Source organism: Muscardinus avellanarius, assembly GCF_963383645.1.
Source record: "Muscardinus avellanarius genome assembly, chromosome: 11".
Classification (NCBI taxonomy): Eukaryota; Metazoa; Chordata; class Mammalia; order Rodentia; family Gliridae; genus Muscardinus; species Muscardinus avellanarius.
The window spans coordinates 96,591,344-96,614,368 of NC_137797.1; the positions used below are offsets into that span (position 1 = coordinate 96,591,344).

The 23,025-nt window shown below is 47.0% G+C and overlaps 1 protein-coding gene across 1 annotated transcript in view; it reads left to right on the forward strand.

Annotated features, from left to right (window-relative positions):
* The window catches only part of PRMT8 (protein arginine methyltransferase 8), a gene marked incomplete at both ends in the record, with an annotated part of 87,585 nt that overhangs the window by 48,548 nt on the left and 16,012 nt on the right, over positions 1-23,025 (forward strand). Inside the window, 3 exons of the mRNA XM_080705963.1 lie at positions 13,456-13,598; positions 14,235-14,322; positions 21,220-21,335. Coding sequence (XP_080562089.1) covers positions 13,456-13,598; positions 14,235-14,322; positions 21,220-21,335 — 347 coding nt within the window. The remainder of the gene's footprint in view (positions 1-13,455; positions 13,599-14,234; positions 14,323-21,219; positions 21,336-23,025) is intronic.

Consider the following 23,025-nt stretch of genomic DNA (forward strand, 5'->3'; position numbering starts at 1 on the left):
CCAGGTGGCTACCTTAGGTTAGTGCTCTCTGAGGCAGTCACACTTAAGCTCAAATTTGAACAGCACGAAGAAGCCAGGCTGATCAAGTATCTTTTTTTTGTGTGTGTGTGGTACTGGGGTTCCTGGAAACCCTTCTACCTCCGGGCTACACTCCCAGATCTATTTTATACTTTTAAAATTTGGAAACAGGGACTCTTACGCCAGCGCGGCTGGCTTCAAACCTGCGCGATCCTCCTGTCTCCGCCTCCCAAGCGCGGGGATTACAAGCGTGCGCCACCACGCTGGTTGATCAAGTATCTTAATCTGTTTTCTGTTGCTGTAACATAACGCTAAGACTGGGTAATTTATAAAGGAAAAAGGTTTATTCTGATTCCAAGTTCTGGGGGCTGAGAAGTCCGAGATCGGGAAGGGCCTCTTGCTGCTTTAGCTCACTTTGTAAAGCAGAAAGGCAAGCGGGTATGTGCAGAAGGAGGTCACATGGCGAGCTGGAAAGCCAAGGGGGGCAACAGCCTGCTTTGGCAATTACTAACCCCTCTGTCCAGAGAAATGCTTATCTGTTTACAAGAGCTCCACTCCTATGACCCAAACGCTTTCCTCTAGCCACGCTTCCAGTTTCCCCTCTGCGCTGAGAAATTAATGTTCCAACCCATGGACTTTTGGAGACACATTCAACCCAAAACTCCAGGTTCAGAGGAAGAATATCCAGACAGAAATTCCAGCCAGTACAGAGGACATCGGGCAGGATCGGGCTTGGCATGCCCAAGGGGTAGAAAACACAGGGGTTTACAGCTCGGCAAACAAGGTTGGATTTCATTCTCTGGAAGAAATCTTCTGGAGGATTTTGAGGGGGGAAAATAAGGCTTCTCTATGGAGAATGGGTTGTGATGGGTTGTAGGCAAGAATTGTACAGGCAGATGCAAGGTCAAGAGGCTACTACTGTGCTCCCTAGTGGAGCACTGTGACGTGGACGGGTGGTGGCAGCGGAGGTTGAGAAAATGACCACTCACTGTGGGATAGCCTTGGACATGGAGGTGAGATGCCTGCTGCCAGTGGATTGGTGTGGGAACGAGAAGGAGCACAGCTGAGCTCTCCTGGCTCAAGCAGAGTTTTACATGGCAGCTGGGTGCAGGTGGAGTACTCATGGTGGTCAGGAGCACGAAAGACCTCGGGGTGCTCCTTTGCACATGCTGGGTTTTGAGGGTGCCTGCCGGGTGCCCAGGCAGACACGTTGAGTTGAGTAAGACTTGGACCTGCGAGTCTAGACTCTCAGGGAGAGTCAGAGCAGGAGTTCCAAACTTGGGAGTCATCAACATCTAGATGTTATTTAAAGCTACAGGATGAGATCACTTAGGGACAATGTGTAGTTAGAGGAAAGAAATATAACAAAAACAGAGCTGGAGGGCATTTCACCATTTGGAGGTCACACAGAGGAGAAGGGGCGAGCAAGGAAAGAGAGGAGACACGTTCAGAGACACTGGTGGACCCTGGAGAGAGTGGGCTACCATGGCTCCAGGGCAGTGGGGAGCCCTGAATACATTAATGTATATCACCAACAAGCAGAGGCAGTTTTCCACACAGCCACCATGTGGCCATCAAAATCAGTAAGAGAGGAACAGAAGAGACCGCTGAGTTTGACTGTGCCTGGGGGGTTACCAGGGTTCTTAGCAAGAGAGCGTGGGGCAGCCCCAGAGCGAGAGCTGGCTAGCACCAGCTGAGGAATCACCCGCCTTTACTTCAGGGGAGATCTGCTCAGCTCTGAAAGCTTGCCAGCATCAGGAATCACACAGCCTCCTCAGGAGCCCCTCTGCTTCTCCTCCTCCGCTTCATACTCCCATCATCCTCCACTCCACTTCTCTTCTCCTCCCCTTTCCTTCTTTTAACCTTCAAAACACTCGATTTACAGAAAAGGTAAAAACAGAGCAGGCATTTTCTGTTCCTGGACCATGTGGAGTAAGTTGTCGGCGTGCTCCCCCACCATCCCTGAATACATTAATGTATATCACCAACAAGCAGAGACAGTTTTCCACACAGCCACCATGTGGCCATCAAAATCAGGGTGTAACATGAATACATTATGATCACCTGACCTCCCGATCCTGTTCACAACACACCGTTTATAGCCAAAGAGTTCTACACAGAGTAGAGAGCTCCATGTGGTGTCGTGACTGTTCCCTTCCAGCTGGACCAGTCAGGCCTCCCTCCAGTTGCATTTTGTCGGATTTCTCCCAGTGTGGGATTGTGTGATGTTTCCTCACGAAGGGGTCCAAGTTATGCATCTTGGACAGAAATACCGCAGACCAGATGTTGTGTTCTCATCACACGCCACGCTGACTTGTCCCGATGGCACTGGCTTTGACCACTTGGCGAAGGTGGTGTCTACCAAGCTGCTCTGCACCAAAGCTGTTCTGTTCACCTTTGCAATTAGCAAGATTTTCTGGGGGAGGTGCCTTGAAACCATCTTAGCATTTCTGCATTAGTCAGCTTCCATTGCCATGACAAAATACCTGGCATAAACAACTGGAAAGGAGGAGAGGTTTATTTGGGTTCACAGTCCCCAAGCCTTCAGTAGTCCATAGTCAGACTGAGTTCACAGCCCTACTGCTTTGAGGCATGTGTTGAGGCAGAACATCCATCCTGGTGGGGAGGGTGTGGCGGGCAAAACTGGGGAGCCCAGAGGCAGAGAGAGGAAGGGGAAGGGCAAGCAAGCCCCTCAAGGACACACCACCCCCAGGTACCACCTACTTTCACTGACCAGGAGCTACCTCCCAAAGTTGCCACCACCTCCAGATAGCACCGCCAGCTGGGGACCGAGCCTTTAACCCTTGGGCCTTAGGGAGACATTTCAACTCAAACACCTTACATCTATGAATGTCTATAGGTATGAAGGCGTGTGTGTGTGTGTGTGTGTGTGTGTGTGTGTGTGTGTGTATCTACCTATCCATCCCTCTTTTTTACTCATTATCTATTCATGCCACTGGAGACTCCCACTTTTTTATTTACCGTGTTCTACCTATTATCACACTCGCCTTGGTACTCTGACTGCCCCGGTTGGGTCACGGGCTCCTGTGTCCTTTCAACAGGACTCTTCCCCCCCACCCCCAAGGCTTCTTGCTTTCTGGCGCAGATCTTCCAGGCTCCGCTTGTGCTTTGCATGCATCTACTTTGGAATCAGCTCTTTCCCCTTGATTCCACAAGGCCAGCCTCAGCAACTTAGTGAGACCCTGTTTCAAAATAAAATGTAAGCAGGGGTGTAGCTCAGACAATGCTCCTGGGGTTCACTCCCCACTGACAAAAGAAGAAAGAAAGAAGGGAAGGAAGAATAGAAGGAAGGAAGGGAGGGAAGGAGGGAGGGAGGAAGGAAGGAAAGAAGGAAGGAAGGAAGGGTGGATGGACCCAAGATCTGGGGTTGGGTGTGCTTGTTGTTTTTAGGGTACTGATGCCCCTGGGCTGTTTCACTGCAGAGAGCTGGGCGACATGTGTTTGTGTGTCTACACACATTTGTATGACACTGATTTCCTTTTCTGTCTATACATACCAATTATGAGTTTACATGGTACTTTTACCTCTAACCACAGGACTGACTCTAGTTTTCGCCCTTTCCATATCTGAACCTCCTTTCTCTGACATTGAGAAGCCAGACTTCTGCTATTTATGTTTACTCCTTGGATCAGCCCCTCTGTAGGTATCCAAGCTCCCACAGTCACCAACTCCCGGCCCTGCCCCCTTTGCAAGGTGGTTTGTTGAATAGTGTCCTCTCTTTCTCCAGTGAGGTCCTCCCTCCTCACCTCGGGGGCTCCACCCTTCCACACCAGTGCAGTCCTCCCTGGGGGTGCTTTCTCACCCTGCTAGGCTGTGATGTGCCAGGCCAGGCTGCCCTTTCCCTGTTCAAACTTCAGCATCCTGTGCTGAGCCCTTGTCCCCCACACCCTACCTTTTCTGGGCAGCATAGCTCATAGCGCGCGCGCTTGCGCTCTCTCTCTCTCTCTCTCTCTCTTTCTCTCTCTCTCCTTTCTTTCTTTCTTTCCTCCTCCTTCTCTCTCTCTCTTTCTCTCTCTCTCTCTCCCTCCCTCCCTCCTCCCTCTCTCTCTCTCTCTGTATTGGGGATTGAACCCAGGAGCATTCTACCTCCAGGCTACACCCTCAGCCCTTTTTCTGATGCTGGCCACAAACCTCCCGTCTCAGCCTCTTGAACACTGGGATTACAGGCATGGACCACCGTGCCTGGCTGACGGCTTACTTTTGATTCTGTGCTACCAAGGCCAAGGCCCAGGAAGGCTAAGCCATTGTCCCCCAGAGAATAGCCACCCAACCCTCCTGCCTGTTCCTCCCCCTCCCACACACTGTCCCCAGGGGCCAAGGAGCCTTTGTAAAGCCAGGCTGCCTTCATGTCTTCCTCCTCAAAGGCTGCCCCAGTGGCTGGGGCTGGTGAGGCCGCCAGGGCACTGCCCACCACATCAGCTCACTCAGGCTCGGCACGCGGACTAGAAAGAGGACAGCTTGACTGCGTGGATGCTCCCATGGAGATGCTTCTGAAACGCTACCACAGCTGATCGTGTGGGTCTTGGGAGCGTAGGTGTGGAGACATAAATAACAACATGTGCATGGAATACCTGCTCCCAGAGGCACTCCACGCGTAGACGCACACCTACGGGGAGCCACCTGCAGCAGACCCGCAGCCTTCACACGTGGGGCCCGTACACGCTCCCGCGGCTCTCTGACTTAAGTACTAAGGACTATTGTTTTCCTCGTGACAAGGAAACCAGTGGGCTGCTGAGATGCTTCAAAAGGTCAGTTTATTTGTGAACATTGACATCGGAGTGCAGATTGATAGAATTATTTTATATAATTTTAGAACCAAAAAAATCAGAATCCACTGCTTCTCAGAAAACGAAAGGACAAAGGCCTATCATGTTCTAAGCAAGAGACCTTGGGAGAGCGTGATGCAACACAGTGACAATTGAAGAGGGGTCACCTCGACTTGGTCACGTGATTTCGCCTTTAAGAGCCTCTGCTTGTAATCCCAGTTCTGGGGAGGCTGCGACAAGAGAATGGCAGGTTCGAGGACAGTCTCAGCAACTTAGTGAGACTCTCAGCAACCTAGCAAGACCCTCTTTCCAAACAAAAAGTAAAAAAAAAAAAAAAAAAAAAGAGTGCTTGGGTTTAGCTCCGAGGTAGAATGTCTTGGGAAGGCATTGATTGAGGCCCTTCTCCTTGGACCATGTATGCTTTGGCATCTCTTTTACCCTCAGAGGTAAGAAATAAGCACAGCCAACTGGATGTGTGTGGTTTTGTGCACCTATAATCCCAGTACTTGGAAAGCTGAGACAGGAGGATCTCAGGGTTCGAGGCCAACCTCCAACACACAAAAATCAAAACAACAACCCCCCCCCCAAAAAAAAAAAAAACACAAGAGAAAGGAGCATCCCCAGGGGACTAAAGGGCCAGACTCTGTACTTCTTACAGCCACTCGAGTTCCCATCAACAGTTATGGAAAACGGTCACACTCGTACTAGTGAGAAATCAGCTACAACCTATGCCTTAGCCACCTGCTACTGCCAGGCCCTGTCAACTAAGCACTATCTGCTTGGTGGACGTCTTGAATCCAAACTGAGAGTCATGGTTTTTATTCTGTTGTGAGGGTTGGGTTGTGAGAGTTGGTCTTCCATTACCAATTACGGAGACTTCCTGGTTTGTCCCTCTGCACGCCTGCACACTTGTTGGGTGCCCCGCGTGACCGTGGAAGTTCCTGGAGCCGGTCTACACTGGGCTCTTAAACCATCTCCTTGGAGTGCAGTCACATGGCCAGTTGTGAAGCCACATGGTCACTCGTCATCTTTTCCTTTAGGAGGTAGAGACGAGGGCTTGTCAAAGTCTTAGCGCAAGTCCCCATGGGCACGGCGAAAGCCCCGGCCCTGGCGCCAGGCTTCCTGGTTCACACCCAGCTCTGCCAGACTTGGCTTGCGGTCTGGGGTAACTTGCTTTGTGCATCTCAGTTTTCTCGTTCGTGGAAAAGACGCTGGTTCATACTTTATCGAGTCCCTGTGAGGGTTGTGTAGCTGCTGCCATAAAACTGGCATTTGGGAGCAGGCTCCTTCCAGGATTCTGAGCGCTGCTAAGTTTTCAGCAGGTTTGTGGACCGGGTACACAGTTTGGTGGCTGGACGTTGAGCAGGGTGGAAGTACAAATCCTTCCAAGTATCCTTTGCTATCGAGAAGGAGCAGAATGTCCACATCAGGCTTTGATGCTCTGGAGAGCCCATTGTTAAGTTCTGTGCACACCCCTGCATAGCACAGCCGTATCTGGTGAGCAGATTGCAGCCAACCCATGTTAGCTGTTGTCACTACTGTTATTTCATTTATTAACTTGACTAATAACCCTGTCAAAAGAAGAAGTGAGAGTAATCATGTGTAATTGTTTCTAATGAACCTGTACTAGTGGCTCCTGGCACTCACTACATCTTTCCCTAACTACTGGTGAAACAACCCATTAATAATCTCAGAAGCAAATTTCATTGATTTCCCCTCAAGTCTTATTGTCCTGCATACCAGACCCCAGGGCCCGGTGTGAGGCGGTTCGCAGTGTGATCAGGATGATAAAATATTTGTGTCGTGAAGCTCCTGGTCTCACAGAGGAGACAGCTACGAAGACAAGGGAACCAACTACATCACCATATAATTATAAATCGTGAAAGTGCTTAGAAAGAAATATGATAGAAAAATAGAAAAAAAAAACCAGGGGATTTACTTTCAAGGGCCAGATCTGGGCACATACTATGTCTCAGCCCTGCGTGGGGCCATATTGTATCCTTGGCCTGAAATCGGCCATGGTGGGAGTGTTTACACCATGAGCAGCAGCAGGTGCTGTGCTTCAGGGTTGCCTCCCTCCCTCCCTCTCTCCCGCCTTCTCTTTTTCCTTCTTCCCTCCCTCCCTCCACTCATCTCTTCCTCCTTCCCTTTCTTTCCTTTCTTCTTTCTGGAGCTTGATGTTAAACATTGGCCAGCACAGCCCTGGTAGTGAGGGAACAGGACGTTGAAACAGAAACCTGAAGGCTGAAGAAGCCAGGCATGCTAAGGGTGGGGGAAGACTGCCATCCTGTCATTCCCGTGTCATCAGGGAATGGGCTCCAGGATGCCCTGGAGAAACCCAGATCTGAGGATGTGCGAGTCCCTTATGTGAAAGAGTTGCACGTCATGTACACACATATCCTCCTGTACACTTTAGATCACCTCTGTGTTACAACACTTAATACAAACATAAATCGTTACTGTACTATAGTGCTTAGGCAGTAATGACAAGAGATCTGTGTTTAGTACAGACATGATTTTTTTTCAAATATTGTCAATTCGTAGTTGGTTGGATCTGCCAGTGTATAACCTGCTGCTCTGGAAGGGTAGGTGCATAAACTCCTTGGTGGGAGACACTTTCCTCCTGCCTCTTGTGAGCCTCTTTTATAGTCAGTGAGTGAGAGTGAACCTTGGGATGATTCCTGAGGTACCTGAACCTAGGGGCAGCCTTGCTGCCTTTTGCTTTCCAGCCGATTTCAACCACTGCACAGTACCGCTCCCCGCCCACTGGCCAGGTCCACGCAGTCATCCGCCAGCGGCCTTTGTGTTGGGTACAAACCAGGCTGTGCGTGCAAGGGCTCCACATGATAGTTGATGTTTGGGGATGGGATAAATCCCTTGTGTGGTTTTGATTAGCTGAGGATTATTGCAGCCAGTGCTTGGGAGAAGAGATGCCAGGTGGGGTTTCCATCCAGAAGAGGGCTCAGAGCTAACGCAGCAGGACTTCAGCTCTGGCTAAGCAGCGTGGCTCTGAGCCCTCCAGGGAGCCAGAGCAGGCTAGCCTGCCAAGCCAGGAAGGTCATGCATCCGGGACAAGGCAGAACCCCCAGCTCTGGATGGTGTGGGCAGGGAGAGGGCGCTGTATCGTGGTATGTGTTGTATGGAGGTGACGTGGGCTCATCCGGGCCTCTCCAGCAATGGGTCTGTTTGCTGCAGGTCATCTTCCCAGTTCTACAGGTATGGAAGGCAAAGGCGCTCGTGCTCTCTTTCCCCCATCACCACTGGCTCCAGAATGGATGGATTCGGACCATGTCATAAAGGTTTATTGATGCATCTGCTCCCTCTAGAAGACAAGGGCAGGGAGCTGGGGTAGGGGCCACCAGCAGGGACGATGGGCCCTACATGATTTTCGTCTCTCCTCCACTTACCAACCAAACTGACCAGCTTTGGGGAGAAGGACAGGTTAGTCCTTTCCCAGCTCTGGTTTCTTTTCTCTTCACCCCCTAAGCAGCTGCTTGATGTCTACAGCAATCCCAGGTGGCAGGCGGGCCAGGCTTGCTGTGTCCACTCACTTGGTGGGGAGGGGGCCTGTGGGGAGGTCGCCCAGCAGCAGCGCCGCTCCCCTGAACTCCAGTTGTCTCATTAGGCACGTGGCATGACAAAACCAAGCAGCACAAGTCCCTAGGAGGATTGTTAAGATAATAAATGTGAAAGCCATCTGCAAAGCTGCTTTTTTAAATGCTAGTAAGTTCTTACTATTATAATTAGGACTAGTTTGAAGGCCTTTTATCTCTTAACCCAATGCCCTCTTCTCCCCCCATCCCTGAAATTGCTTATTCATCCATCCATTTATGCAGTAAGGACTTCTGAATGTTTGTGGGGAGTTAAGCGCTCCCCTAGATCCTGGAAACAGGAAGCTAAGATAGAGAACCAAGAGGAGGCGCTCGGGCTGGAGGTGCCCAAGTGGCGGCGGGAGTGTTGGCCAAACAACCAGTGAGAAGGTGCCCGGGGACCCGAGGGACCAGCGGGGGCTTTGCTGGCTCTTCATGCACATGACCCTCATGCCTATGCTCTGTGGGACATGACCTGCTCTCCAAAATGGTGAAAAAATTAAATGGGACATCACTAACTTCAGATACTACAGGGTCATCTGGCTTTAATGGATGTGCTGGAAGCTCACATAAGGTTATGCTGGCCTGCTTTTCCTTTCTTTTGGTTTTGGTTTTAATGTCTACACAAATGACCTTCAATCAAAACGACTAGATTTCTATAATAACTGTTGAAATCCAAGAGAAAAAAAGAACTCACTAAAAGCAACCAAAAAAAAAAAAAAAAAATCTGGAGGTCTAATTTGCCAGCTCGAAGCTACAGGGGAAAACTTCCCAATTTAGAATTTATTGCTCCCTGTCGTGCATTTAATTATGATTAATCATTCTCAAGTTTATGAGCCAGGGTCCTGTCACAGCTAATTGGATAAATTCTCCATCATCCAGATAGTGACCTTGACATAACCTTGAGATAATTTAGTGATGTGGGGTCCAAACTGGGCATGGGGTTCTGCAACCCATAGCTACTGGGAACCTTAATATCATCAGCTTAGATGCCTTGAAAAGCCTCATTGTGGAGGAAAAGGGAAAACTGGGGCTGTATCTCCTTGCATGGTTCTTTGAGCCAGCTTGATGCCATATGCTGGTTGATAGCCCCTAGTGAATTGGCCTAAACCCCACCATGAGAGGTGGTAGTTTACAGAATGGAGGATTGAAGCCAGGCGTGGTGGCGCACGCTTGTAATCCCTGCGTTTGGGAAGCAGAGACAGGAGGATTGCGCAGGTTCAAAGCCAGCCTCCCTGGCTTAAGAGACTCTGTTTCCAAATAAAAATATAAAAAATAGGTGTCTGGGAGTGTAGCCCGGAGGTAGAAGGGTTTCCAGGAACCCCAGTACCACCAAAAAAAAAAAAAGAAAAAAAAAAGAAAAAAAAAAGAAAAAGAAAATGGAGGATTGAATTTGGAAATTTAAGTGGCTGCTGGCAGTGACTGCAGATATCAGGAAGAATATCCCTGATAAATGACTTGGGCAGTTGTACTTGGGTTCATAAAACAACGTGGCCTCTAAATAATCAGGCTCCAAGAACAACTGCAAATTAGAAGCAAATGGGACAGCACAAGTGCCATTTTGTAGAGAAGTCAGCCCTTCCAGTCAGTAAACCTTATGGAATGCCAGTGCATTGTACACATTTGCAGGGCCATAACATTTTGACACTGCAAAGGATTTCCAATTCAGCCTTCTTCTTCTTCTTTTTTTTTCTTAATGGGGAAACAGGTCCCAAAGGAAAGGAAGGAGTTGATTGACATTCACCGTCAATTAGATCAAGAGCCTAAGTTGCTGCCTCTGGCACTCTGGCTTAAAGTGGTGCACGTTGGGCACTGCACAGAAGCCCCCGGACAAGGAATGAATGGGATCCGAGCTCCAGTCCACAAGTGGACTGAAGGGAGGTGTGTTTTTTCCTTTCAAAAATGGCCCATCCACTCGCTAACCATGTGGACCATGTTTGCACCCAGAAATAGCTGCATTTAAATAGATCTAGGAGGCTAGTGTTAAGCGAAGTTCAGACCTTTGAACATTTTATGGGGTTAACTGATTCTTTCTGCCTTTTTGTAGACAAAAACAGTGTGACTTTTGCTCTTCTGTGCCCCCATATGTATGTATCTATGTATTATCTATCTATCTGTCTATCTATCTAATCTATTTCTATTTTTTCTTTACCATCTTACCCATTTATCTGTTCTAACCCATACTAATGAGAATCTAGCAGCTAATAGATAAGAGGGCTAGCACATAAAATATGGGAGTGTTCATTTATTCTGGGGGGCACCCCAGGGATACTCCACACATAACCTGTTTGTCAGTCTAAGTCTTGAGTGCTTGTCCATCTGTTTCCTGTAGCTTCTAATGGGGTTCTGTTCATGGAATCATCGTGGGCTGAACTTTGTACTAAACACCCAGGGTAGAGGCCATGAGACCCTAGAGGCTAGAAGAGGCATCTTCCTGGGCCACAGGGAGGCGGTGCTACAACACATCTGCATAGGCACAGGCAGATGTTAGGGAGGAGCCTTCAAGAGCCATGCAAAGAAAAGAAAACAAAGAGAGAGAAAAAGAAAGGCCATTAAAACACTGTAAAAATGTTTACAAAATGAAAGACACCAGGCTGTGCAAGCAGATAATTAGGCAGGTAGGTCAGGCATGCATTGTCAGTTCTCTTTCAGTAAAGAAATAAATTAGACTCTGTGTTTGCATTTTCAAAAACCCTCAACTCTGTCCCCTTGTGAATTTGGTCGGTGCACGTCGGGCCCTGCTTTCAACTGCGCTTCTGCCATGGGGTCTCAGAGCCCCAGAGAACCGGAGCTTTGGCATCTACCTCTTCCTCCCGCCCTTGCCCACTTTTGGAGAATGGCAGCCTTATTTTTCCTGCTCTTCCTTTTTTTTTTCCTACTTCCATGAGTGCATTGCAGTTGTCCATCACAGTGAGGTTCCATGGGATACAAACTCACATGCACGCAGCTCTTGGTGTATTTCCTGAAGAACCCCCATCCCCAGCACCCCTCCTCTCTCTGTACGTGTTAGTGAACTTGGGAGTGCTGCCTTCAGATATTGCCTTAGTATTATTTGAACCGTTTCCTTCCTCAATCCTCCTTCCCCCTCCCCCAGGTCCCTCCCACTGCTCTACTGGCTTGTCTCCACATTCTTCAAAAAGCCCTGGTTTCCTATTTTCTTTCTAGTTTCTACTTAAGAGAGAAAACATTCAACCCTTGACTTTTTGAGACGAGCTGATCTCAGCATACTATTCTTTAGTTCCACCCTTTTCCCTGCAAATGACATGATTTTGTTCTTTATGACTGAGTACAATTCCATTGGGTGTATGTACCACATTTTCTTTGACCGTTCATCGGGTGATGTGCTCCTGGATTGATTCTGCCATTTAGCTATTGTGAATTGTGCTGCTGTGAGCATGGGTATACATATATTGCTGTAGTGTTCTGGCTTTAATTTTTTTTTTGAAAGATATCCAAGAGGGGTATATCTGGGTCACATGGTGTTTCCATTCCTAGTCTTTTGAGGACCCTCCGTACTGATCTCCACAGTGGTTGTACTGATGTACAATCCTACCAACAGTGTACGAGAGTTCCTGTTTTTAACATCCTTGCTAGCACTTGTTACTGTATGTATTCTTGATGATTGCCAATGCTCTTACTCTTTAGGGTTAGGAACCCGTGAGTCATAACCAGGAAGGTCACACACACCTGGGCTTCCCTCCAAGGTGGGCAGGGACAATGCGTATGTACAGAGTGTCTGACTCTTTATACAGGAGACTCTATCTGATCACACCCTGATTAAACACAGAAGGCGTACACTATCACTAGACGCTGCTGATGGACACTCTCTCACCCGCTCTATCCACTGTGGAGACACTAAATAAAGCTGCTGAACCTTGTCCCCTTTGCCATCAAAGAGCCTTCAGCCCAAATTAATTTTCATGAAGCTCAGATTCAAAACAGATGTGGCCTATTTGCCTTTAAAAAAAAAAAAAAACTTCTAAGTACACGCCATTGTTCAATTTTCCCAGCAAAGCTCAGGCATTGTGTGGCTTTTCAGGGGATGTTGGGAGAGGAGGATTTCAGAGCATGAGTCTGTGTAGCCTTTCAGAGGAAATGTTCAGAAGGAACCAGCCAACCAGCACATCACCCTGTCAATTTAACAGCAGAATCCAAGGTAGTGTTTGCTCTAATCTTTGCAGCAAGGAATACAAAAAGACTCCAAAATTATGTGTGTCTATGTCTGTTGCTCAAAAAGCCAGCTGAGACTTTTCTCCTGCCACACTCTAACCTGAAATTCTGGGAAGTGACTCATGACCAGAGGCCGCTCAGCACGAGGCCTTTGTCCCTTCCCCTTTCCATCCATCGGTCAGTGAGAAAGAACCTGTCAGATGATGTCTGTCTTCTGTTGAGCCTCCGCTATGGGCCTGGCACTTCACATATATTATTTTGGACTTCGGTTAGGTCAACTAACACATGTAAAGTTACTAGAGGACCCAGCACTTAACTCCAGGTTTCTCTGACTGCACAGCCCATAATCTTGCTTAAACACCATTCGCCTCATTCACAAGCCACTGGAGGGGCTCCCACGGGGTGCTGGGTGCTGGTTATAATGGACAGCAGAATTATAGAGGAGGCATCCCTGCATTCTCTGGGTGTTAATTGTCACAGTAATACAGGGTAAGGACCATGATAGGAGTGGTAATCAGATCATATCAAAGTGGGCTTCTGTTTCTACTGCACCATCTGACCTCCAAGCCTCAGTTTCCTTCATTGTAAACAAGAATAGCATTAACGTGCTTACTTCCCAGGGTTGCTGGGAGGACTACATGACATGGCGCATGCGCGGGGCTCAGCACCATGCCAGGCACAGAGTGACTGCTTGATACCTTTGGGGGGAGGCATACAAGTAGTTTTCAGTGATCTTAGTAGAAATCTGTCTGGTGAAAGATGAGGCATATCACATCCTAAAAGGAGACTCAGAACAGGGAGAACACCTGGAGCTCTGTCCTGACACCAGGTGTTCACGATGCCTGGTGAGGGGCCCTGCAAAGTGCCACGTTGGGATTCTTATTTTCCAGTTATCACCATATTTAAGGGTAAAGTAGAAGAGGTGGAGCTGCCCGTGGAGAAGGTAGACATCATCATCAGTGAGTGGATGGGCTACTGTCTTTTTTATGAGTCGATGCTCAACACGGTCATCTTTGCCCGGGACAAGTGGCTGGTAAGTGTCCCGCATGCTGTCCCCACATCAGTCTGCTGGCTGTCTTGCTGCTCTCCCCAGGGCCCACAGCCTAGGAAGAATATTCAGACTTCAGAGGGCACTCAGTCTAGAAGGTCACCTCTCCCCGGCCCATGTCTTGAAAGCAGATGCGCTGTAAGGGATAGATGATGATCTCTGGTTCATCATGCCAACTGTCAGGATGTGCTTCCGTAGGTCTCACCTTGGCCTCTCTTGCTATGATGAACACTCATTGGCTGTTGTCAAGAGAGAGTCTGTTCTGGCCAGCAAGTACTGAGGACTTGCGCAGCTGCCAGAGAGATGAACATGCTGCTCCCGTGGATGTCTCTAGACTAAAAGGCCATGGCCTCTTCCATTGTTCCTCACTGGAATTGCCTTCCCCCCCTGCCCCCATTTCATTTGTTCTATCGGCTCCACCCAAGTCCCTCAAATTTTCCCCGCTCCAAAATAAACGCTGGGCACTGCTAGCCTAGGCTTAACCCTAACCAAGTGAGAGTCCACTGAATGAGAAATGCTGGCGAGGGGTGCTCATCTGGTGACTCTATGTGCAGTTCAAAATGTGATGTCTTTGTCAGGTGAATAGATTACGAGACCCATTTCCCCACAATTCATCAACAGAAACCTGGAGGGCTTATGTTTCCAGACCGGGCAGCTTTGTACGTGGTAGCAATTGAAGACAGACAGTACAAGGACTTCAAAATCCACTGTAAGTCACCATTTGCTTCTTTATTGACCTTCTGTTGCATGTTTAGGGTGGGACATGCTTTGACGGGCCGGGTGTAAGCCATCAGTGTCACAAACATGGCTGGTAAACAGTGTGCCTAGGTAGTCAGAGATCAAGGTCCTGGGGTGAGGATATGGATGCAATCTGAATAAGACAAGACTTGAAGCAGTGACGGCTGCTTTTGCAGAGAACATCAGGGCTAGGGGGTAGCAGCCAGTGACTGCTCAGTTACCCTGAAGTCCATCACAGGGCCAGACATGAGTGGCCATCCCCAGGCTACTGGGTTTGAATCCAGCCTTCATACCACTCCAATGTGTCAAAATTATATTGATTCCTCTTCGCATTAGGTAAAATGTGCATCACTCTCTGAATGATATCCTTTCAGTGATAGCTGTTCAGTAGGGGTGAAAGCAGAAGAGACTTTGCACAAACAAATGGTGGGTATGTGTATGTTTGTATGTGCATGAGGCGGGCCAAGGGACTCATAGGTAAGTAAGTATTCATAATGTCTTATCAGCTAAACAGGTGTGTGTTGTCCTAAAAAAATAAAGTTAAAAGAAACCTCTCTGATATTTTATTTGGTCTAAGAAGGACTGTTTTATTCTATTGCCTTTAAAAGGTGACGTTTCTTGGTCATAGGAGCCTGGTCCGTGGTGAGATCATACTAGATGTGTTTTTGTAAGGTTAGATACGTCTTGTCTCCTCAACCAGAACCAAACATGACAAAGGAGCAAATTATCCTCAAAGAGTAAGGACGGAACAGTCAAAATAAAAGCAAGAGGCAGACGTTCCACGGTATCCGGCAGAACCAGACAATCGGGGGCTTCTGCCCTGACAGGGTGGTGGAGCCCTACTTGGCGATATCATTGGGGAGAGATTCAGAGACGAGATAGTTGAGTGTATGCCTCCTGCCCAGAGAGCTAAGATGCACAGTTCACCAAGCGGTTGTCCTGCTAATTCCAACAACTGCTATCTAATCTTTAGTTCTACTGGCCATGCCTCTATTGGACTGTGCTGAGAAGTGTGAACTTGTGGGTGTGTTCACACCTTTCTCAGCATGTGAGATCAGAGCATGGCATTCAGGGCCTAGTTCAAGAGCAGATGGGACTAGAACAGTTGTTTGGGTCTCTGTGACCTGGAAACCCACTCGGAGTCACATCAGCCTTTGACTGACCTGGTGTAATTTCTGTTATCAACCTCCAGAGAGATGGAGGTAAATCTTTAAAGGAGAGCAAGGATGTGGGGTGGCTTAGGTCAGATGCTCTCAGGTCTTCCTGCCCTGAGTTTTAAATTTGGGCTTTGCCGTTGCCTAGTACTGCGTAAACGTAAGCAAATCGAATTTCACCTTTGAGCCTCAGTTAGAGATGGTACCATCAGTGTCAGGGGCTTGTGATGAGGATCAAGTGAGATGAAATATATTAAAAAAATAAAAGTCGGGGTGCTCTCTGGGACTGGTCTAGATCTAGTCTCGGAAAGTGTGACAGTTTCCTTCCTGCTCAAGGCTCTGCTGAGCCTTTGGCCTCTAGTGGCTTGGAATCTAGGACAGATGTCTTCTCAGAGAAGATTACAGAAACAACTTAACAGTGAACATTGATCAAATGCATGTGCAAATAGGACATATATTGCCCTGGAGCTACATTTTGGAGCTCTGTGGCATAATTGTACCAAATAGTGATTTTCAGGAAACGTTCAGGTGCATGCTTCACTCAAAAAACTTATGTATTTATTGAGCTCCAGCCCTAGGTAAGCCTTTAAAATAAATGTCCCCATGGTTTCCAGAACAAACACATTCCCTCTTTACTTCTACTGGGCCACACTTGGGAATCTCTAGGAGACACACGTGGCACCATGCAAGCTTGGGGCCAAAAGAGGAGTGGGTATCCCTGAGAGGAGCTGAGGGGTCGTCTACTCCAGTGCTAGCCAAGGACTGGACATCATGTTATTTATTCTGTTGATTACTATTGCAATATTTATAGCTTCTGGGAAAAAGAAAAAACCTAAAGGTCACCCTCCTTTTTTTCCGTATGAAGTATTGACTCTGAAGTCTCTGCCAAAATATTGCAAAAAAAAAAACAAAACAAGAAGCAGACACACAAAAAATAAACAAAGAAAAAACCAAATGCTTAGGATTATTTAAAATATTATTACATTTTCTATTGGAATGGTTTTATATTGTTATAACTTTTTTTTTTAGTAATGGAAGCACACATTTAGAAATCTGTTTCAGATAAAAGGAGGTTTTGGTTACTCTGAGTTCTAAATCAAAAGTAAAGCATAAAGGTTTTTGGTTGCTAAGGGAATGGTTTATAAAATTTCAATTGGCTCAAGAACAAGCTAACAGGACAAAAAAAAATCTTAAACTAAGGCAGGAAAGTGAGACATGCCCAGCCCCTCTAGAAAGTCAATTATTAGAGAAAAAGCTTCCTTTCCTTTTGCTTTTCTGTTCTTTTCCCTCCCCAACTATTCTTTCCTTTCCTTTCTCCTCAACCACATGCAACATGGGATACAAGATTGAGTGAAATTCAGAACCTGCCCTCAGTTTGTTTACCAACTAATAGAGAACCCATAGAAAGAGAGGTAATGGCTTACATCAGGCTTGCAATGCATATCGTGCTGGGTAAAGGAAAGAATAAAAGTAACCAACGGAAAGGTGTGTAAGGTATACTGCTTAACTCTGAGAGGGGAGCAATACAAAATTTCTACTATTTAGGAGACTTTGGAATCTCAAAATTGGAAAGAAACTTGGTAGTATTCTATTCAATTTTATACCCAGCACATGACTCTCGACCCAGTATGTTAATTTACAAAAGAATAGACACCAGCTTCCTCACTGACGACAAACCTGAAAGACCTTGTGTAGAGGCAGCTGTGCCTATAGCTGGAGGATAGAAGGGCAGCCCTTCTTGGAGGACTGGTGATGTTTCTTCGTTACTGCTCTTCCCAGCATCCAGAAAGTTTTGTTCTTAGACACAACCTCTTATATGCAAGGAGTTAACTCCGGTCCAGTAAGCCTAAAATGCATGAAAATCTAAAGAACTTCTCTTACCTGGAAGCACTAGCTGCTTTTCTCTGACAGTATTCTCAGGAAGCCCCATTAGCTCCAGCAGAGAAACTCAAATTTCTGGGGCCAGGGTGCAGAGGAAGGATATAGCTACAGATCTCTCCTGCAAGTCATATTTGTTCCTCAGCACTTTGTGTTTTTATTTCTTTGTCTATTTCTGAGGGTTTTTTTTTTCTTATTTTGAATTTTAGCAGTTTGATTTATCTGAGTGTTTTTATTTGTATTTATCTTTATTGGGCTTATTTGCAATGCTTGAATCTGTGGGTTATCTCTTTAATTAAGAAAAAAATTAGCCATTATCTACATTATCTATACAAATGTGTATGTGTGTATGTGTATATATATATATATATATATATATGTATATATATTTGGCTTGAACTCTTTCTCTTCTCCTTCAGGAATTCCCATTATATATATGTTAAATATTGTTTGCCACTGGACCATAGATCTTAGATGCTTTTTTTAATTATTATTTTTCTCATCACATTTAAGTTTGGATCATTTTTGTTGAATTGATTTCAAGTTTATTGATTATTTCATCTGATATATCCATTCTGTGAAGGAGCTGATTAAAAGAATTCTTTCTCTCTAATAATGTGGTTTCATTTCTATCATTTCCATTGGCTTTAAGAAAACTGTTTCCATCTCATTGATAAAATTTCTTCCATTCAGGCATGTGGTCTACCGTTTCCACTTAATTCTTTAACATGTTTATTATAGTTACCTTTTTATGTGTCTTTTAATTTTCCATGGAAGCTAGATATTGTTGGTAAAAGAACAGTAAAGACAGATGAATAACATTTATGCTCACAAAAGAGGCATTTCCTCAGCCAGGCAATTAGGATGGGGGTTTGAGCCAATGCAGTCTGTAGTTAAAGGACTTTGCTGATACTCTAGTTACATTTAGTGCACCACAGTGCAGTTCTTTTCAGGAGCTAATTTAAATCCACAAACAAAAGATTCACAGCCCCTCTGGTGTTTTTTAATCCCTAGAAAGTTAACAATCTTTTTTGATGGGCAGCAGCTCTTACCTCAACATTCCCTCATTCAACGGACAATATGTGATTGCAATAAAAATTAATGCACTTGTTTTGTATACTCTCCCATCTCTGCTCCACTCCTGGTAAAAGGGGTAATGGGAGGTGCGTGGTCAACAGAAAAGAGAAAATGCGTCTAATACTCAGGGCGATCTCTCCCCTCAAGAGCTGAAGGAGGGTGGTCTAGCTGGGAGGTGAGACATTATTACCTATAAAGGTAATAAAAACACCAGGCATTGAAAAATAGTAGAGCAGTAAATATTGGGGGGTGGATTTCAGTTTAAAATCATTGTGGGCCTATAATACGCTGTATCCTGAGACCAGGTGCCAAAGATGCAGAAGGTGAAAGCCATGGTCAGGAGTCGCTGGAGAAAATGTCACAAGAGCTATGGGACTGCAGGCTCACCATTCAGGACTTGAAAAGATTACGTACCCCCAACTGTTTCCAAACTCTGGATGTAATTGCCTATATAGATTAGCAAAAACCCAGCTTTCTGTAATTTTGATGTCTAGCATTCCCGTTGGCTTAAAAACTAAGTGTTTCCATCTCACCAGTGAAATTTTCCATCCATTACCCCATCTTGTCTACCCTTTCCACTGGATTGGGTAATATATTTTAGATGCTTTAAAGTCTCTCTTGAATAATTCCAACATCTGAGCTTTGTCTAAGTCTGGTCCTGGGACACTTTTATTTTTCTTTCGATAATGTCATATTATATTTTCCTGTTTCATATGTCTTATAATTTTCAGTAGGTCTGCCTTAGACCTAGGAATACGTGATTTAAAAGGTGTCATAGATGATTCTAGAGCACAGAACCACACACACTTTACAAATAAGCCCAGAAATGGGTATTGGTTTGTACAGGGTCACACAGCTTGGATGGTAGCAAATCCAGAGCTCACGCCACATAATGATGACACTTACCATGTGCCAGGTTTTTGCTATCTGCCTGGCACTGGCTTATGCACTATACATACATACATACATACATACATACATACATACATGTATGGTACATTAACAACTCTATGAGATAGCCATCATCATCATCATCTCCATTTTAAAGAGGAAGAATCTGAGGTTCCGAGAGGTTTCATTCTCGCTGAAAGCGACATAGCAAATAAATGGCTAAGCTCAAATTTGAACTCCAAACCCAGGTCGTTAACTATTACACACACCAGCTCCCTGGTTTGCCCAGCGCTTGGATCAAACTTTAACATCACATCAGGGTCCAGGGAAAGGAAAAGTAAGGGCTCTGACCGTGGGTCTCTTAATGGAGGGTTTTAAACAGAAAACAATGCATTTTTGTGCGTGTTTGATTGGGGGAAGAGGACGGAGAGCTATTTCCAGGTTGCAGGAGGGGTCTTCTCAGAAGCCTGTTATGTTGCCAACTGGGCAGCTTCCTTCCCGTAATGTAGGTTTGGAGTGGGAGTTTGGCACCAACGTTGGATGATTGAATGGGATTTGACTGGCATCTTATTCCCAGCCAGAATTTTATAAGCGCTCACCCTCTGGGCGATGATGACCGTCTCTGCCTTCTTTTCCCTGAGAAAGGTCTTTGTGTACCTCAGAAAAGGATCTGAGTCAAAGAAGAAATTCTTTAACTGACCGTTCACACCTCTGTTCTCACCCACCCACTCTCTTCAACACACACAGGGACCTGAGTTCCCCAAGGTACTATTTATTTGATGAACACTTTAAAAGGAAGTTTGCACGCAGTATAATTTTAGAGGAAAGTATCTGTACTTGAAGGTATTTTTAAACCCATCTGAATAAACAGGCAGACGAAATTCAGCTGCCCAGTAGCTAAAGCCATCCTCTCTACTGTGGGGAGAGAACACTGCATGCCTAGTTGCTGTCAAAGCTGGATGCATGCAGCTGAAGGGTCGGGGTGCAGGCGGGGATCCATCTCTAGTCAATGACCACGGTTTTCTTGTCTGTAGTACAGAGATGTCTTCAAGGGTGTACTGGGCCAAGTAAATGATCAGCCACAGCAATCATGACTATCATTTAGTCATCAAACTTAATTCACCAACTCCCAGACCCTAAGTCTTTCTCCTTCCCGAAGAACCATCTTATGAGTAGCCCGAAGAGGCCAAGGGGACAGTGGGGTGGCTTGTGGCCCGTCTGGGGGACATTTCTTGTGATGTGTACATCATAGCACATGAGAAGGGCAGAGACTCTCTCGGACCCACTGAGAGGACTAAGGTTGGGGCTTGGTCATCTACACAGGGTACGTGTATGGTACTGGGATTCCAACTCTGGTCTCTTTCACATTAAGAGTCTATGTTTCTCTCGGCTGCAGTATAGGTTCAGTGGGCAGGGGTGGGAGAGGGGAGATAGATGGGCCTTTTAGGGGAGGAGAACAGCTTGAGCAAAGACAGAGACATAAGAAAGAAAGATACATGGTGTTTGTAGGAGACTCTGCTGGCATCAAGAGGGGACAGGAAAGTTGAGACCAGAGAGAGTCAGGTGAAGTGGGCTCTGGTCTTAGCTGTTGTCTACCTGTGTGAACTTGGAGAAGGTTCTCAGCCTCTCAGAGCTGTGGTTTACCTGACTATAAAGCGGGATCTGCCTTTTCCAGAGGTAAAACTCAAAACATGCCAAGGAGCACCTGGTGCCCTGGAAGCTCGCCAGGTGGCAGCTTCTCATCCCATTTTGATGTCGGGGATGTGGGCTGACCCCAGCTTCTCCACACACTGTGGCTAGCACCGAGGGGGGCGAGTGAGCCCCAAGGATCCTGCTGCCTGCCCTGACGTCTCTCTCTGTCCCCACAGGGTGGGAGAACGTCTATGGCTTTGATATGACCTGTATCCGGGACGTCGCCATGAAGGAACCCCTGGTGGACATTGTGGACCCAAAGCAAGTGGTGACCAATGCCTGTTTAATAAAGGTCTGGAGACTCCTGGTTGGGCCTGGGCGTGCCGGGAGCCCTGCTGTGCCACCCTGGAAAGCCAGGCTGGGGTGGGCCTGGAGAGCACAGTGTGCCAGTCCCTGCACGGCCTTAGCTGAGTGAGGCAGGGTTGCCTTGGCCGGAGCCTGGGGCGCTTCGTGGTGATAAATCAAAAGCTGGCACTCTCACTGGGAGAATGAGAGGACTCTGGGGTGGCACAGCTGAGCAGTGGGTCCCGAGCAGGGCCCAGGCATGGTAGCATGCTGGAGTGGGTTGCAGAGGGTTCAGAACCCCTGGGAGCCAGGTGGGCTGTGCAGTTTGGGGAGCTGAGTCCGCTGGGAGTCGATTCCATCTTGGGAAAGCGCTCCCACCCTTAGTCCGTTCTGTGAGCATCACGCGTCTCCTCCTCCAAGCTTATATCTGACCCAGCTAGGCAGTGCTGCCGGCCCTCCGTCCCTGAGCCTGTAAACATCTTTTATTCCAAGGTTTTCTTCAGTGCAGATGAAAAGCTGGTCAGCATCCCCGCCACACCAATATGAAGTATTCAAGCACACCCAATCAGAGAGAGCAGAGCTAAAAGCTTCCCTTTCCTTCCCTCTGTCCCAGCCCCTCACTGCTCCCAGGGCAGTCTCTGTCCATCACCGGTGGGATCCATCCTCCCCACTTTGTTCTGGGTTTGCTTTGTAGGTGCTAATCTGTTAGACTGAACCCTATAAAAACACTGAGACCTGATGTTCATATATAGCAAGACATCAATTTCAGATGGTTCAGGTTCATTTTTTTTTTAATTGAGACATATGGGTTCCTTATGTAAGGATTCATCAGATCACCTGACTCTCTTCTTGCTGAAACATACTTACTTGCCTGTGCTGGTCTTGTATGTATCACTTTATTTTACTGAAAGTATTGAATGAGGGACTGGAGCATTTCCAGTAGGATCCAGGGGCCACCGAGGGTGAGTGGAAGGCTTGAAAGCCAACCAGTACCATTGAATTTGCCACAATGCCCCATGGTAGTTACAGCTATCGTTAGGCACCTGCTTGCATGGGCTTCAGCTTGGGGTAACGTTCCTTCAGTGTTCTTGGACTGCAGGTGGCTTCCTGCACTCGACCCCAGTTCCTCCTGCGGGATCAGTCACTATGCCTCTTGCTGGTTTTATCATGGACTGGCCCAGTTCTCTCTCTACCCTCCCCACCTCCCACCCCAGGCCACCTGGGCCTCTCTCGTCTCTCCTCCCTCCTCCCAGATACATGCCTACAAGGACCTTTCCCATGGTTATACCTGAATACATTCAGGGGCAAAGCAGCCAGACTGATCAAAGAGAGAGACAGGGGGTGTGTGTTTTCATGAACGCTCAGAAGGACACTGATGGTGTCTCTGGATTGGAAACCTGTGGTGATTTCCTCCCCCGCCCGCCCCTAGCCTTTTTCCACTCCGGGTTTTCTGTGAAGGATGAAGGCTGTCTGTGTTTGCTCCTGCAGCCAGGAGAGCCCTCCCGTCAGCTCCTTGCTAATGTGCTAAGCAACATCTCACCCAGCCTTTTGGGAAAACACTTGCCCTTCTTCGCGCACTTAATTGCTATTTTCATTGCTATTAACGTTGCTGAGTGTGACACTTTATTATAATTAAGACTCTGTTTTGACCACACTTCTGCTTGGAGACATCCATTTGTAACATGATTTAGAGCCGG